Source organism: Arachis ipaensis, chromosome B8 (assembly GCF_059453495.1).
Source record: "Arachis ipaensis isolate K30076 ecotype BB chromosome B8, ASM5945349v1, whole genome shotgun sequence".
Lineage (NCBI taxonomy): Eukaryota > Viridiplantae > Streptophyta > Magnoliopsida > Fabales > Fabaceae > Arachis > Arachis ipaensis.
The window spans coordinates 140283877-140301862 of record NC_142443.1 but is presented as its reverse complement, the minus strand read 5'-3'; the positions used below and the strand labels follow the sequence as shown (position 1 = coordinate 140301862).

Here is a 17986-nt window from a genome sequence, read left to right as displayed (position 1 = left end):
AATATATCCTAAATCTTGATAAATAATTGATTTCAACCCTATTTAAATAGTTAGATGGTAATCAATAGAGATTAATAATCATCTAAAATTATAATTTTAAGAGGTTCTTAGAACATGATAATTCCATACTTCCATAAAATTTATTTAGTTACACCAAATTTAAATCGAAAGGTTCGATTTGTAACTTAAAAAATTTTAAAATTATATTTTGTGAAATTGACTTTTCGATTTTTGTACTCTAAAATTCTAAAATTTAGTCTACATAAAATTAGAACATTCGATTTCTTTATAAATTTTATTATCACTCAAATCGGATAGTCCGATTTATTAATTAAAATTTTAAAAAAAATTACGTTCCATATTAAAAAAAAAAAAAAACACGCAAACTAATCATTCTAGTAGATAACACACCATCTTCGTCCATTCTTAAAAAAAATTAGCCACATTGGGAGAACTTAGAAGAACCTGATCTTACATTTTTTTTTCTCCTATAACAATCTTACTCGTAACAATAACAACTTAACTCCTGAAATTGCAAGAACAATGTCTCCCACAATTTTAATCATCAAAAAATATATATTTGGTGGCTTATTCAATGACATGTTTGATATCATAACTTACTGGCAAGGGCAAGATATTTGGTGTGTCGACCTTGAGCAAAAATTTTGCCACTCTTTTTCTTTCTAAACTCCACACTAACAACAGCTACAGCCTTTCCGAAACGTAGAAGCCTTGCATCGATTTCAATCTCCTCCTAAATAAAAACATCAAACAAAAAATCAATATTGCTTATCAAAAATAATATTTATATACTAAAATTAATTATTATGTATTTATGTATAAATATATGTGTTATTTAATTTATTTTTAATGTGTATTGTGTATTTTAATGTATATTTTATACTAATAATTCATTTAGTAGCTGATTTTAATATATGATTTTTGATATGCAGTTATATTCAGTTTAATTTTTATACAATTTAATTTCTATACAACAATTTTTACAAAAACAAGAAAAATAAATACGCTTTTTAATTTTGGCGTTTGCTTTTAGTAATATTTTTCAACCATATTGAGATTTGGGATATTTTTTATGTGGAGATCACAAATTTAAACCTCGAATTTGTGATTTTTAATTTTTTTTTAAACATGCAAATTCGAGGATTAAATTTATATTTTAGTATTAAAAAAATTTTTAAATGTGAAAATTAGATCCTCTAATCTGTTTTACGGTAAGAAAATGTTTCAATACAAATTTTATTATTTTTTAAATCTGTGAGTCTAATTTATTATTTAAAATTTTTAAAAAAATCATATAAAAAAACTCACTGAAAAAAATAGGCAAATAAATAGCCTCATATTACGGGTATGGGGAATGAAAATCTTTCAGAAATCTGTTTCAGTAAAAAATTTATTCAATCTAAAGGTCACCTCCTTTTGTTTTTTTGTTTTTTTATTTTAAGAAAAGAAAAAAATGATTATAAATCATAAAATAAGTCACCAACCAAACAATAACATGTATATAAATATGCCAGTAAATTATAGTTTAAATAATATAATTTTTCATATCCACTTAAAAATCGCGAATTTCAGTATAATTCTTAATTGAGATAATACTCAATTTGGTGCCTGGAGTTACACTCGAGTCTCAATTTAGTTCTTAAAGTTTTAATTGCCTCCATTTTGTCTCCAAACTTTTCAATTGACTCTGTGACAGAAACCATTGTAGGAACTAACGTGATTAAAATTTAAAAAGTTCAGGAGCTAAATTGAGACAATTGAAACTTCAAGAACTAAATTGAGACTCGAGTGTAACTTCAGGACCAAAATGAGTATTTTCTCTTCTTAATTTAAAAAAAAAAGATGTATATAAATATAAATAAATGTGATGGACACTAACATGGAGATAGGCAGCATCAAAGTATGAAACATTGATCTCAACAGAAACTCCGGAAGTCATGGGGGATGGAATTACTGCTGCGCCCACCACATCCACCAGCAAAGCGGCGGCGCCACCGTGAAAAGAGTTGTTAGAATTCTACACAACAATGAAAGAAAGAAAGAAAGAACAATTCTCATAATAAAGCAATAATAATTTAATTAGATAAGAGTATAGATTATAATTATTACGAGTAAACGTGGCGTTATGTTCATGGAGCAAAGCACATGGGCAGGCTCCATGAGATGAATTTGGAGGCCATTCATACACAAATGTTCTATGAACTTCCATGGCAATCCATCTACAACTGATGCTCTTTCCATTCCTTTCTCTAACATCTTCTTCACACATTCTAACTCCATTTTTTTTCAATTGTCGTAGCAGTATTTGCGGCTTTTTATTCCATTTGCTAGTTGTTTGATTTGGAGTTTTGGACCACTTTTATTTTTAATTTGAGTAATGTTTTGCATTCAAATTTTTTTATGAACCAAATTTAATTAAATTAAATAATAAAATTTAAAATAATATTTTTTTTTATCGAAGATATGAAGACTCGAACCCGCAATTTTTTAATTGAGTATGAGAAGACTATGCCATTTGAACTATTGTTTCTTGGTAATTTAAAATAATATTAGTATAACTGATTTTTGTTATGTTAAATTAATTTAATTTAACTTGGTTAATAAAAAGCTTTAAATATATAGTATTATTTTTTTAATTTATTCCATTTTCACGGATCGGATGGCAATCAAAGATTTACACTATGTTTGGATTAAAGAAATTTGGAAGGAAAAAAATTTAGAAAAAAAATAAATAAAAAAGTAAATTTTTTTCTTTGATAGGATGAGAAGAGAAGTTAGGGGGAAGAGAAAAAAATTGATGTGAGATCCATGTTAAAATTTTTCCTTCAATCATGCAAAAAAAAATTGATGAAAAATTAATAAATTACAAATTTATTTTTTGTGTAACATGAAAAAAGCAATAATAAATTATAACTTATATATAATATAGATAAGAGTATTAATATAATTTTATTTTATTATAATTTTTTCTTTTTTTTACTTTTTTTTTTTCATCTCAACAAAAAAATCCACTTTTATTTGCTTCTATTTTCTTTCTTTTTATTTTCTTTTTTTTTCAATTTTTTTTCTCTTTTTTCATCTTACATCTAAATAATACCTTAGATTTACGAATTAAATTGGACCATTTATGAGAATCAATGAAGTTTTGCTATTAATGGAAATATTAACATTGATTAATATAAAATTAATTTGGATTAATGGAGTAATTAGTTCATTTGAATTCGAATCTATCTTATACATGCATTAATTTATTGGCAAACAACAAATTTTTAAATGAAGATTAAATTCACGACAGATTAATTTTTAGTCTGTGGAACTAAAAAGATCCGTAAGCAACAAAAAAACATTGATTAATTAAAAATTGTAATAAAATAAAAAAATTGTAGTAGTTGATAGCGAAGTTATCGGATTTCATCATATACATGACATCGCTTAGTAAAAAAAAATTCCTTCCTAGATTAAATGACTAAAAACAATTTATGACTACAAATAATCGATAATCGATAATCGATGGCTCTACAGATTAAAAATAATGGTCGTGGTCAAAGAGGCACAAGGATTAACAAAAAAATAACATACCTTCAAGTGGGTATTTCACTTTGAGTGTGTAGAATTTTCACAAGAAAATATTTTTTTTTCTGTAATTTAGAATACAATAAAAGTATAATTTTTAATTTTGAAGAGAATTCTAATTCTCAGCTTAGTGTTCAAACTAAATCAGACTAAAAAAAGTCTCATTTACAATTTTATCATTACTAAAGATTGAAATGTCAAAATTATTCCTAATAAATAAATAAAGACAAATAAAAAAACTACAAAGACAAAATAATAAAAAAACACACAATTCATTTCTTTCATACAATTAATTGTTTTATCTTTTAAATCATGAATTTGAATCTAAAATAGAATTAGAATTCATTTAAAAAAAAAGAATTTTTTTTCTCACTTGAATACTTTCCAAACACACTCTTTATATTTATAGGATATTTTATTAGATACGAGAGAATTTTTTATAAAATTTATGCCAAAATTTGAAAAGAAGCATGTCACTAAAGAAAAACTACCTTGCTACAACCTCCAAAGTATCACCACTTCACCAGTATTATAAGTTAGAAATAGCTAGTAGCATCTAATGCCACGCTAGACACAAGAAAAACCACGGCGTTTGATTTTGATGCGCAATAAAAGCAAATGCAGCGTCATTTTTGTTTTATTTGGACATCAAAACAGTTTGCGCATGCGGTTTTTATCTTGGTTAGACTTTTTCATTTTCTCCACTTTTTTCTTCTCTTATTTATGGCACCACTCTAGATCCTCTTCTTTTATCCACGAGCCACTCTAGGTTCTTTCACTCTTCATCGGCATTAGCACACTTTTTTTTTTTTTTTGAACAAAGAGAACTCAACACAATGAAGTGGAGCAGTAAAGATTGAATGACACTAAAAACAAGACATAAACACAAATAACAAAGATAATCCGTTGTCATCTCCGACATTGCTATTAACAACCAAACGGATCAACTCCACATCATTTTCTATAATTCGAGAATGACATAATGTACACCTTTAACACTTGTCTCTAATCTCTCAAAAACTCTTCTGTTTCGCTCCACCCAAATGTTTCAAATAAACCGCAAAGAAGCCTATTAGTCATTTCTTTTGCTCCAACTTTTCGCCTACTACTCCTGTCCAACTCTCAAAGAACTCTTTAACAGACCCTGAAATGACCTATGCTCTATCGGCATATAACACACTTCTAGCATTAGCACACTTTTTCTTGCCAAATCATAAATATAAATATAATATTCACACTATTGATTCCAAGATCACTTACTCACATAAATGGCATTATTATATTTTACATCACTCAAATTTAGTAACAGTTATAAGAATATAAGAAATTTTTTTTTGAAACAAACACTAAAAGCCCGTTTGAAAAGCTTTAAAAGTAATTTTTTTGAGCTATTGACTTATGAAAAGTAGTAGTATTAATCTCTGGTGTAATTTTTAAAATCAAATTGTAACTTTTTAAAAAGCTATTTAGGAGCTTATAGAAAAGTTAAAAAAATTACTTCTCTTATAATACTACTACCTTTTTTTATCACATTTCTTTTAAAATAAGCATTTTTAGAATTAAAAACCCAAACACAAAATAACTTATTTATAAACTACTTTTAATATAGTCATTTATTTATTGTTTAAGCTAATTTTTTAAAAAGAACTTAATTAAACTGTTTACCCAAACTAGGCCTAAACATTTTTATTCATAGAGAGATAATTAACAACATACATATGAAGCCTTTATATAGACAAACCTTCATAATAAAATAATAATTTTTATAACAATTAAGCACTAGTTGTAATGATTCAAGAAACAAGTAGAAACTTTGACTAGTCAAATTTCTTGTTCAATTTTACTTCAAATTTTTAGTCATCAATCTTTAAACTTTCAATTCATGATTCATCATTCTTCTAGTATGGAGGTGATGAGTGCAACTTGTTCATGATTCTTCCAATTTGATTTGTAGCCTCCAATTTTGACTAAGATAAAGTTTGACTTGTGATTCTTCTAGCTTCTAGTTTTATCATTTATAATTCTTGTAGTTTCTAATTTCATGATAGTTCTAGTATGGTGTAGTTGTACTACTCTCTTGAATATTCTTGATTTAATTATCTAACATTGCCTCCCTTAAATCAAGCTCGTAAAATTTATCATTCAAAGCATCTTTTTCAACTTGTAAAATAACTTTATCTTCAACGGTTTTGTAAAGATATCTGCAACTTGGTCTTCAGTGGGACAGTACTCAATCACAACTTATTTCTCATTTACCAACTCTCTAATTTTATGAACCCGAATATTAATATGTTTCGATCTTTCACGAAATACTGGATTTTTGCAAAGTGTAATAGCTGACTTGTTATCGCAAAATATTGTTGTTGGAGTACTTTGTTTCTCATTCAAATCCTCAAGAATTCTTCTAAGCCAAACTGCTTGTCTTGCACAACTTGCTGCTGCTATATATTCTGCTTCTGCTGTAGAGAGTGCTACTACTGGTTATTTTTTTTATGCCCATGAAATTGCACTAGAACCAAGATGAAATGCAAATTTCGAAATACTTTTCCTTGTTTCTATATCTCCAGCCCAATCACTATCAGTGTAACCAACAAGATTCACTTCATTAGTATTTTCATAATAACTACCATCATTTAAAGTACCTTTGATATATCGAAGAATCCGTTTTGCCGCTTGCAAATGGTTGGTGTAAGGCTCTTCCATAAATCTGCTAAGTAATCCAACTCCAAATACAATATTTGGTCTAGTTGCAGTTAAGTACTTCAGACTTCCAATCAAGCTTTTGTAATATGTAGAATTTATTTCTCTTCCTTTATCTTCTCTCAACAACTTGAACTTCTCTTCGACTGGAGTAGGAACTGGCTTTGAATGTTCCATCTGAAATTTCTTCAAAATATCATTTGCATATTTCTTCTGAGAAATGAAAATTTCATCATCCTTTTGAAGAACTTCGATGCCAAGGAAATAAGACATCAAGTCCATATCCGTCATTTCGAAGTGCTTTATCATAGCCTTCTTAAATTCTGCAATTATCTTTAAATTGTTGCTAGTAGAGATTAAATCGTCAACATAAAGGCACACGATCAAGATATCTCCAGGTTCAACGAACTTGATATAAAGCATATTCTTAAATGGACATCTTTTGAAACCATTCTGAGTGAAATAAGAATCAATCTTCTTGTACTATGCTCTTGGTGCTTGCTTTAACCCATACAAAACTTTCTTCAACTTGTAAACTTTATCTTCTTCTTCAGAAACTTCATATCCTGCAGATTGCTCAACGAAAGTGCCATTTAGAAATGGAGACTTAACATCTATTTGATGTATCTTCCATTTATTTTGAGTCGAGAGTGAAATAATCATACGAATAGTGTCTAATCTAGCAACAGGAGCAAATACTTCAAAATAATCGATACCTGGTTTTGTTTGTATCCCTTAGCAACTAATCTCGCTTTGAAACGATAAATTTCACCATTGGATTTGTACTTAGTTTTGTAAACCCACTTTACTCCAATCGATTTCTTATCTGCTGATAAATCTATCAGCTCCCATGTGTCATTCTTCTGAATGGCATGAATTTTCTCATCCATTACTTTCTTCCAATTGTTGTCTTTAGAGGCTTCTTCAAAGTTCAACGGCTCACAATCTGAAAATAGAGAAAAATTTATGATTTCTTCATCGGATGGATCGTTGTCATTGCCAACTTCATAATCTGCTAATCTAGCAAGTAGTCTTCCCTCTCTTTGCGATCTTTTAGATGATTCTGGTTGTTCAGCTGTGTCAGGTTTCCTTTCTTCTACTTCATCACATGTATTTGGAATTATAGTCAGCCATTTTTCTGTCTTTGTATTCTAATCCCACATGCCTTTTTCGTCAAACGTCACATCTCTGCTGATGATCACTTTCTTTGATTCTGGATTATACAGCTTGTATGCTTTTGAGTTTGTGCTATAGCCGATAAAGATACACTTCTCGTCTTTGTCATCTAACTTCTTCCTTAATTGATCTGGTATGTGGGCATAAGCTATATATCCAAAGACTATGAAATGATGGATGGAAGGCCGCTTTCCACTCCAAGCTCCCTCTGGAGTTTTATCACGAACACTTTTTGTTGGACACTTGTTTAAAATATGAACTGCTGTTGCGACTGCTTCTGCCCAAAACTCTTTAGACATTTGTTTTGACTTGAGCATGCATCTGACCATATCCATGATGGTTCTATTCTTTCTTTCATCAACTCCATTTTGTTGAGAAGTATATCTAGTTGTTAGTTGGTGTTGAATTCTGTGTTGCTTAAAGTAATCTGAACATGCAAGATATTCTGTTCTTCTGTCTGTTCTGAGAATTTTGATTTTACAGCCACTTTGTTTTTCGACAAATGGCTTGAATGTCTTGAAGGTATCACATGCTTCTGATTCAGAAAGTATAACCATGTATATCTACTAAAATCATCAATAAATTTGATAAAATACCTACTACCACTATTGCTTGGAACTTCAACAGAACAGAGATCTGAATGCACAATTTCAAGTAATCTTCTTGCTCTCTATGGCTTTCCTGTAGGGAATAGATCTCTGTGCTTCTTTTTCCGTTGACAAATCTCACAAACACAATTGAAAATATGAACTCGTGATAGACCAGAAACAAGTCCTTTTCTTGACAGGTAATTTAGATCAGAAAAATAAAAATACCTGAACCGTATGTGCCACAACCAGTTATCATCAAGTATCATAGAACTCAAGCAAGAGGAATAAACATATTGAATTTTTAACGGAAACATTCTGTTGAATTCATATTAATTTATTTATGAACATTCTATTGTTATTAAATACAGTGCAATATCCACGATAAATTATCATCTTATATCCCTTCTCAAATAATTGCCCCATACTCAGTAAATTGTAATCAAGTTCAGGAGCATAGAAAATATCAGAAATATAACTCAGAGAACCATCTTTCAATCTAATTGGTATATGCCATTTTCCTTCAATAGGGATCTTTGTACTATTACCAAACTTCAATAATAGTTTAACTGAATCATCTAGTGAAGAAAATAACTCATCTCTACCAGACATATGATTACTACAAGCATTATCCAAGTACCATATATTTTCATCTTCAGCACATGAATTGCTTGTAAAAAATAAAGCCTGAGTACCCGGATTATCATCAATCAATATTTTGATGCTAATTTTCTGTAACGTGTGCTTGATTGTTATTCACCATTTTGAATCTGCAATCTGCTGCTTTGTGTCCATTCGAAATTGGTTCTTTCTTGATAAAAATTGCCTCGACCTCTTCCTCGGTTGACAGGCCTAAAATTCGTTCCACCTCTTTCTTAGATTAGGTGGTGTAAAATTATTATAACTTCCTTGGTTGTAATTGCCACAGCCTCTACTTCTGAAACTTCATCTACCTCTATTTTGAAGATTGAAACCACGACCTCATCCTTCTTGTGTATGGTTTGATTCTGCAACATTGTTTAAATTCACTCGACTTTTCAGGACTTTCTCGGTTGATTTTTCTAGCTTCTCCAGTATTCTACTGATGTGGCTTTCCATGGTTCCTTGTAACTCTGAAATCGTCATGGTATCCATATCGTGGGACTCTAGTATCATAGTCACCACATTATCATACTTCATCGGTATGTTGCGAAGAATTTTCTCCACCACTTTACTATCAGGCATATCTTCTCCATAGACTCTCATCTTATTGACAAGATTTGTAACACGAGTAAAATATTGCTCAACATTTTCTGAGCTAGATATCTCATACCTTTCATATTCTCTTCTGAAAGACTGTAGCTTTGCTTTTTGAACTTTATCTACGCCTTTATATGACAGCTTCAACGTGTTCCATGCTTCTTTTGCACTTTTAGCATTTGCTATTTTTTCGAACACCGTATAATCTATATCTTGATGAATTTGAGATAGCATAAATTAATCTCTCCTCTGTTGGGCAGCATCTGCTCTTTCTTGTAAACTCGGTTCAATGAAATTCCATAAGTTCTGGGCCTTCAAGTGGGTAGACATCAAAGTCTCCCAATAACTATAATCAAGTTTTCCATCTAACTTGGGACCGGACCATACAATATTGAAAGTGTTTGTCATACTGACTTTATGAATAAACAACTATGTGAGAACTTTCACACATCTCACAAACTCTCAAACACCAGGCGCTAGATTAACCAGCTCTGATACCAAATGTAAATATAATACCCACACTATATTGGCCCCAAGATTACTCACTCACATAAATGACACTATCATATTTTTCATCACTCAAACTTACTAACAATCATAAGAATATAAGAGAGAATTTTTGAAACAAACACTAAGCATTTTTATTCATCGAGAGATAATTAACAACATACATATGAAGCCTTTATATAGGCAACCTTTCATAATAAAATAGTAATTTTTATAACAACTAAGCACTAGTTGTAATGATTCAAGAAACAAGTAAAAACTTTGACTAGTCAAATTCCTTATTCAATTTTGCTTCAAATTTTTAGTCATCAATCTTGAAACTTTCAATTCATGGTTCATCATTCTTCTAATATGGAGGTAATTAGTGAGTGCAACTTGTTTATAATTTTTCTAATTTGATTTGTAGCCTCCAATTTTGACTAGGAGATAAAGTTTGACTTGTGATTCTTTTAACTTCTAGTTTCATCACTTATAATTCTTGTAGTTTCTAATTTCATGATAGTTCTAGTATGGTGTAGTTGTACAATTCTCTTGAATATTCTTGATTTAATTATGTAACATTGCCTCCTTTAAATTAAGTTTGTAAAATTTATCATTCTAAACATCTTTTTTAACTTGTAAAATAATTCTATCTTCAATAGTAATTTGTCAAAATCTCAAAGTTTTTACTTCATTCGGTATATGTGATGTATATGTCATTTCAAAGTGATTTATTAATTTATTAATAAGTCTTTTAATAGCAGTTCTACCAATTATTTTATTGTGAAAGGTCAGATCAGTTTATTCTCTCATAAGTACTTTCATATTTGGCTTAGTAGGATTAAGCTCAACAATGAATTTTAAAAAATTGTTTAAAAATTTTCCTTCTTTACTTATGTTGATTCGTGTAGAAATTTATTCAAAAAACTAAAATATTAAAGAATACTATATCCTTAATCATAAAATATCGATTACTTGTTGAATTTTATGAATTGTGTGAAAGTTGGATACTCTAAAATCATGAGTTCAAGAGTTTCATAAAACTCTTTTGATAGAAAAAAAATGTGAATGAAAGATCTCGTTGAATTGAATTGTGTCCATGAATTTAAAAAATAGCGAGAATTCTTGATCTCTCTCAATTTGAAAATCCAAAATTTGGATCGATGTCCTTTCACCGAATCCTCCTAATAAATTGCATTGATTTATATGAAAGATTTCATCTCAATTGAAAAATTTAGTTATTCACCATGTAAGAAGATTTCCGCTAAACATCCGTGGTTAACTAGTTAAAGTACCCAATTTATAATTAGTGAATTGGTAGGTTCAATTTCTATTGGATGTACGCCAATAAAACACTTACTTAAATAAATATTTTTTAAATCTATTTTATATATTATGTATTTCATATCCTATAAAATAATATTGAGAATAAAACTATCGCTATCAAGATAACAAATCTTTTATTTCCGTTCTGAATTTGTAATAAGATCAATTAGAACAAATCACACACTCATATTTCAGAAATAGAAAAAGAATAAAAATTCTATGGCCAAACTACCAAAGTCAAACTGAACCGAACTAGAAATAAAAAATTAAAATGGGGTTTATCTCTTTTATTTTTTTAAAAAAAGATATAAATAAAAAAGATAGTTAGTCGATTCATATGAATCTAATTCATAAATTTTTTTTTTACCGAATAGTTAGTCAAATAATTTTTTCTATTTTTTTTACCAAATCAAATACTTTCTTATTTATACTTTATTGCATATAATTTAACTCCATATCTATAAATATTCAATCAATAGAATCAGATGTGTTATGTTATATAAGAGAATTTTCATTTCTCTATTTCTGTCAATTTTTTAATTATCTTAGATTTTAAATGCTTTGTCTAAAATTATTTGTTTACACAGCAATGATATTCTTTGTTTCTCTTTTCTATCTTTGGATTGAAAAATACTTAAAATGGAAGGAATCGTAGCTAAATTCTTAACTCCAGCAGCAATAAGCAGATAGAGCCTTCAAGTTCAATCACATGTTGAGTAGTTTTAAAAATGTTCAAAATCAGTTATCATATTATATATATATATATATATATATATATATATATATATATATATATATATATATATATAATTTAATTTAAATTTAATATATATTTTATATTGATAATTATTTTAAGTGACTACTTTTAATATATACCTAATATAATTGAATTAGTTTATATTAAAATTTGTGGTACATTATTAGATGAAAAAAAATCCACTTTTTGTATGCATAACTTAGAAATAATGAAAGAGTAATAATAATAATAATAACAATAATAATGGAATAAAATAGAAAAGATAAGACAAAAGAACATTTTAAGTAGGCCCATTTTAATAATTATATGTTTAAAAATAATTTTGATTATTACTATTTAAGTATTATTAATTTGTCAAACTATGTCAATATTAATTTTTCTTATAATAGATCTTATTATTCAGTATCTTATAAAAGAGGAAAATGGCCAAACAAAAAAAAAATAATTAAAACAAAATAAAAATGAGAAGTGATAAAAAAAAATTAATATTTCAATAGAATTATTGTGCGGTAATAATAAAAATTAGTTAATAAAAAATACAACTAATAAGTAATTAACATGGTGGAAACTCAGATACAATCGATTTCACGTAAAATTGATAACTGAGAGCCGTTAGATGAAAATTTAGTCAAATCAGTCAAATCATCCAACGACTCTCAGCTATCAACTTCAAACTATCAACTTCATATGAAGTCAACTGCACCTGAGTTTCCACTAATTAACATAGAATGTTAGATGAAGGGACTTGCGAAGGGACTTGGGCTACAAGTTTGCACTGAATGGTTTATATGTCTTAAGGTCAAGCAAGACACCAACTATGGACCCAACAAGAGCAGCAAGTGTTACCATGAGACAAAACATACTTAAACTTTGCAAAAGAATCCAACTCCCACTCCATTTTGGGATCTTCTTCTGCTTGATATGCATTTCCACCGGAAAATAAACTGATAACGGCCAAAACCCTAATGCCCCAATTACTCCCAATATATCATTAAAGAACGGAATTAACATTGCTATAACAGTGCTTACCACAACATACAATGATCTCCAAACTAGTCTAAATATGTTTAAGTTGTATGAGGATAAAAATGGAATTTGAACTTTGTGTTCTTTTCCAAGTATTTCCCATTTTTTAGTTGCCCGTTCTTCAATAAATGCAAACAGGGGTTGAGAATAAACTTGGTATGCTCCCGCAAGTTGAATGAGTAGCGTTAAATTTGCGATGTCAACGAGCCAAAATGGTTTATCAAATGCGGTGAGTAAGTTCCCTGGTGCTGAGTTTCCAAATGCACCATAACCTATGCACCCACAAAGAACGTAGAATGTTGTGGTCGTTGCAATACTCAAATTTATAGCCCTCTTCATTGTTCTTACTTTCAATGGAGATTTTATAGTATCCTGTTCAAAAAAAAAAAACCGAAAAAAAAAATCTGAAAAAAAAATCGGAGGAGCCTGCTGAATATAAGGCCATTACGACTCGTTTTTAGGTGTCCTCCTCGAGATAACGTCATTTAAAGAATAAGGCTCATCACAACGTAAAAAAAAAAAAAAAAAAAAAAAAAAAAAAAAAAAATCAGAAAAAAAAATCGGAGGAGTCAATGTATTATTTATACTAATTAATTTACATGTAAAAAAAAAAAACAGAAAGTCTTTTCTATTACTTTTTAAAATTAAATTTTTTTGACCAAGTTAGTATCTTGAATAACAATTATATTAGATGTACAAAAAAACTAGTTATTCATATAAAATATATATTGAAATACAAAATATATTTTAAAAATAAATTAAATAATACATGTATTTATAGACAAATGTATTAAGCTTGTCCAAAATAAAAAAATGATAAAATAATAAAATAGGACTCACATATAATAAGAGTTATAAATTAAATAGTAATTAACTCTTCACTTTATTGTTTTACCAATTTCTTTTTATTTTAAATGATCTAAATTCTACACCAAAACTAATTTTTTGTGTAAATAGCATTTTTTTGCATAACTAATATATTTAGAATACAGTTGTGTTTAAATACATACAGTTTTTTGGTTGGTTACTATATTAGTTCCTTATATTTTGTCTTGTGTTTAAATACATTTTTTTCCAATGTATTAATGGAGTGACATTTATTTTAAGATGGAAATTCAAGTGAAGTCAACTTCACGTGAAATTGATACCTAAAAGCTGTTAGATAATTTGACTAAATTTTTATCTAATGACAGTCAAGTATCAACTTCACATAAAGTCGACTTCACCTGAGTTTTTACCTTATTTTAAAACTAATGATTAGGAAATAGAAAAAAGGGTATACCTGAATTTCAATGAGAATATCAGAAAATGAATATGCAAAGGCTATGTTGCCAAGAGCTTGAAATATTGCCCACACTTTTTTGGCGTGTGTTTCTGCTTCAGCTCCTGCTATGGTACCCTTGAAACCACGGTTTTCTGTTTTAAGTAGATCCAAACAAACAAAATATTAGGCAACAATTATCAAATGTTTTCATATCATAAATTATTTTTTATCTTCTATTATTATCATAACGAGTGATGAATCCAAAAATTTTAGAAGAGAGGAGCCAAATTAAATACAAAATAAATTAAAATATAACATATAACAAAAAAGTCAACAAAATATAATTTATTGTATATAAGTCAAAATTAATAATTATATTATATAGAAATTAATATTTAACTACATACTTTAAAATTTTGATATTTTTAATTTTTTCTACGATATTTCATATAATTAAAATTATTAATTTATAATCTAAAATAAAATTTGAAACATTCTCTTTTTTAACATATATAATTATATAATCTGCTAAAAATTTGTCTTTTATCTTATTTTAAACTCAGGTTTTAATAATTTTTATTGTTAAAAAAATCTATTCAATTGTTTCTATTGTCATAGAAAGAATCAAACCAAGAAATTTTTTTAGTAGTTGTTGTTCTTTTTACATTAATCTAAACCTATTTTTTTCAATAATTTTTTAATTATTTATATATTTATATACATTTATTTTTTTAATCCTATTTGTTAATTGCTACTAATATATTATAATACACATTATTATTTATATATATTAAGTTATTAACATATAAATTTTTTTTTAGTATAGAATATATTTAATCTATATATATACATATTATATAACAATAATAAATTAATAGTACTAATTTTTTTAAATAAATTTGGAAGGACTATAGCCACCTTAACCCCCTTAAATCCGCCGCTGATCATGTAGAGGTTCAATTTGATTTTTGAGATTGCACTTATACTTTATTTTTAGTCCCAAAATTTTTAAATTAAAGTACTAATTTTAGTCTTTATGATCAATTTCATATTATTTTAGTCACCAAAAAAAAATTCATATTATTTTATTAATGTATCACACAAAATGATATATAAATATATCACGCAACATATTAATAAAACAATAATAGTTAACCAATCAGATACTAAAATGACTTATAAAATATTAGTCAGACAAAAATTAAATTGATAATTTTTGAAATTTTAGTGACTAGAATATAAAATACCACCAAATTAAACCTTTACTCATTAAGGCATATAATGATTTGTGTTCAACAATAGATGATGTTAATTATATCAAGCAAATTTAAGTAGTAAAACAAGTTAAACATAACCTGAAACTTGAGCAATTCCAAGAGCCAGACCAATTAAAGAATAAGTGAAGGACATGACTGAAGCAAGTATTGAGAGCCATCTCATCTTATGAAAATTAGGAATTTGAGAAAATACAAGTTGGATGGCTCCAAACCATATTATATAACGATTGCCAGAAACATGACATGTTTTGTTCTCACGAGAGGAATGTATACAATTTGTCTTTGTGATTGTCCTACCAATCAAAACCAATAAATTGTAATCAATTTCAAGCATAATTATCTTTTTTTTATAACTTCTATATGCTAAGATTAAGTAATTTTAATAACAAGATAATACAGAAATTTTTTTTAATTAGATTATATTTATTTATTTTATTAGTATTATCAAAGAGTTTAATTTTTATATACTATTAATAAAATAAGAATACTGAATATTATATATATATACTAACAATAAATACAAATTAGGTTAAAGAAAAGTATAGATAAATAATTTTTAATTAATCAATTTTAAACAACTGAAATTAATAATCATTAATTTTGTATTTTTTAAAAAGTAAAATTTAATATGGAGTATAATTTAAAAACTCTTATGGGCTTCTTGTTGGCTAAATGTTACAGAAATTGTTAAAGTTAATTATCTAAAATCTTACCAAATTAGTCTACTATGAGAAATTAGTTTTTTTTTTTTAATAAAAAAAATAAAGCTCAACCTTCCAATTTTTATCCATAAAAAATAAAATCCATTTAAAAAAAAAGTGCCAAATTACCTCAACTTACCATTGAAATGGACTTCTTTTTATAATTATCATTCAAAAAGTCTATTACTATTTTATATATATATATATATAAATTGACCAAATGAAATCGATTTCAAAGATAAACATAAGAGTTAACTAAACTCACATCATACTAATGGCGGCCGCAATTGTATATCCTATTGAAGTTCCATAAAGATTTGCATACTGTATTATCCCACAAAAAATAGAATTTTTTCCTCCTGCAAAATAATTATGACATATCCAATATTATTTATGGAAATATTTAATTTTCAATGTATTATACTTGCTATCATAAGTTAGTTTTCTATTTTTCAAAACACCTTGTAATGAAATATATATGACCACTAAATCATAATATTTTATTTGTAAATAATATTACTCTATTTTATATGAAAATTTACCTTTTTTTTTTAAATAATTTTGTAACAATCTCAACTTTAAAGGAGAGAAAAGTTTGTTAAATATAACTACAACAACAAAATATCACTGTACTTATTAATCATTAAATAAAATTATTAGTCACAGCAAGATTCATATTAACATCATCAAATTTAGAACATCCATACCGAATTAAATATATATTTTCAAGTTCAATGTGTCATTTTTAATATTATGTGAATATGTGATTGCAATTAAAAAAAAAACATAAAACACATAAGATCATCTATATCTCTTCAAAATGCATTCTCAGATTGAAAAGGATCTGTAAATGTAAAATTCATATATAACTTAATTTTGTTTGTACTTACCTAGAATGTTATCAACCGCTTCCATGTACGTGTAGCTCCTCTTGCCAGTTATGGGGTCTCCAGCACGATAACAATTGGCAAGAAAATGTGAAGTATACAAAGTGAGAAAACCGAAGATCATCACAACAAGACCACCACTCCAACCTAATTGTGCTATCGACCATGCTAAGGATAAAGTTCCCGATCCAATTACTGCTGTTATTATATATGAGCTAGTCATCCACATGGTTCCTGCACCAAGTATAATATATATCAAATATCATAAAAAATTATATTCATTTGAATAATTAATATGTAAGTTAAAAACGTTATTTACAGAGCATTGAAATTAAATCTATTCATATATAATCAATGACAGCTTCAATTGTTCTTTTATGATTTTCTTATAAAAGAGAAAAAAAAAAGATTGTAACGATTGATTTAATTTGATTTGTATTATTATTACCTGTTCGTTTTGGGCTGCCCTCCTCGTCATAAAGTGAGACATCTTGATGATGGCTAACGGTGGTTGTTGTGGCGGCGGAAGAGATTTCATCAATCATGTTTTGTGTTGTGGCGGCTGAAGAGATTTCATCAATCATATTTTGTGTGTTATGCATGGAGACTTCAAAAATATGACTATTCTACCTTACAACTAATAACTGTAAAAGGGAATTAAGGGGAACAATAGTTATGGGACTTCTAATGTTGCGATAATCAAGGGGAATGAGGATTTTGTGAGATCAGTTGTTAATCTAAGAGGAAGATTAGGAATGCATGCAGTTAATGATTAGAAATAGGTGAACACTAATCTGTAGATGGAGAATTTTATAGGGAATAGTGTAACGCAGCTATATCTTTTAAATTAAAAATTTAAAATTTAGAGGATCCAAATTCAAAATTTTAAATTTAAAATTTAAATAGATATAATTTAAATTAATAATTTAATTTATATATTTTAATTAATGATTTAATTTATATAAT

General features: G+C 27.5%; 2 protein-coding genes across 2 annotated transcripts; both read right to left on the bottom strand.

The window, feature by feature from the left end:
- Positions 1 to 493: 493 nt before the first annotated feature.
- On the bottom strand, positions 494 to 2301 carry LOC107612495 (uncharacterized). Its single transcript, XM_016314185.3, has 3 exons — positions 2131 to 2301; positions 1901 to 2038; positions 494 to 754 (listed from the first exon to the last, which is right to left on the bottom strand). Exons 1-3 carry the CDS (start codon positions 2299 to 2301, stop codon positions 611 to 613), a joined length of 453 nt encoding a protein of 150 aa, XP_016169671.1. The 3' UTR covers positions 494 to 610.
- Positions 2302 to 12627: 10326 nt separating this feature from the next.
- On the bottom strand, positions 12628 to 17622 carry LOC107611767 (amino acid permease 4-like). Its single transcript, XM_088496934.1, has 6 exons — positions 17469 to 17622; positions 17024 to 17254; positions 16399 to 16492; positions 15511 to 15725; positions 14174 to 14307; positions 12628 to 13263 (listed from the first exon to the last, which is right to left on the bottom strand). Exons 1-6 carry the CDS (start codon positions 17620 to 17622, stop codon positions 12628 to 12630), a joined length of 1464 nt encoding a protein of 487 aa, XP_088353060.1.
- Positions 17623 to 17986: the final 364 nt, after the last annotated feature.

Bases quoted from the DNA above. Each gene is read 5' to 3' on its own strand.
- LOC107612495 (XM_016314185.3), bottom strand. From the start codon at position 2,301: ATGGAGTTAGAATGTGTGAAGAAGATGTTAGAGAAAGGAATGGAAAGA. The intron at 2,039-2,130 runs GTAATAATTATA...ATTGTTGTGTAG, and splicing joins ACATAACGCCACGTTTACTC to AATTCTAACAACTCTTTTCA. The intron at 755-1,900 runs GTTAGTGTCCAT...GTTTTTATTTAG, and splicing joins TTGATGCTGCCTATCTCCAT to GAGGAGATTGAAATCGATGC.
- LOC107611767 (XM_088496934.1), bottom strand. From the start codon at position 17,622: ATGCATAACACACAAAATATGATTGATGAAATCTCTTCAGCCGCCACA. The intron at 15,726-16,398 runs GTGAGTTTAGTT...TTTGATTGGTAG, and splicing joins GCGGCCGCCATTAGTATGAT to GACAATCACAAAGACAAATT. The intron at 13,264-14,173 runs GTATACCCTTTT...TTTTTTGAACAG, and splicing joins ATATTCTCATTGAAATTCAG to GATACTATAAAATCTCCATT.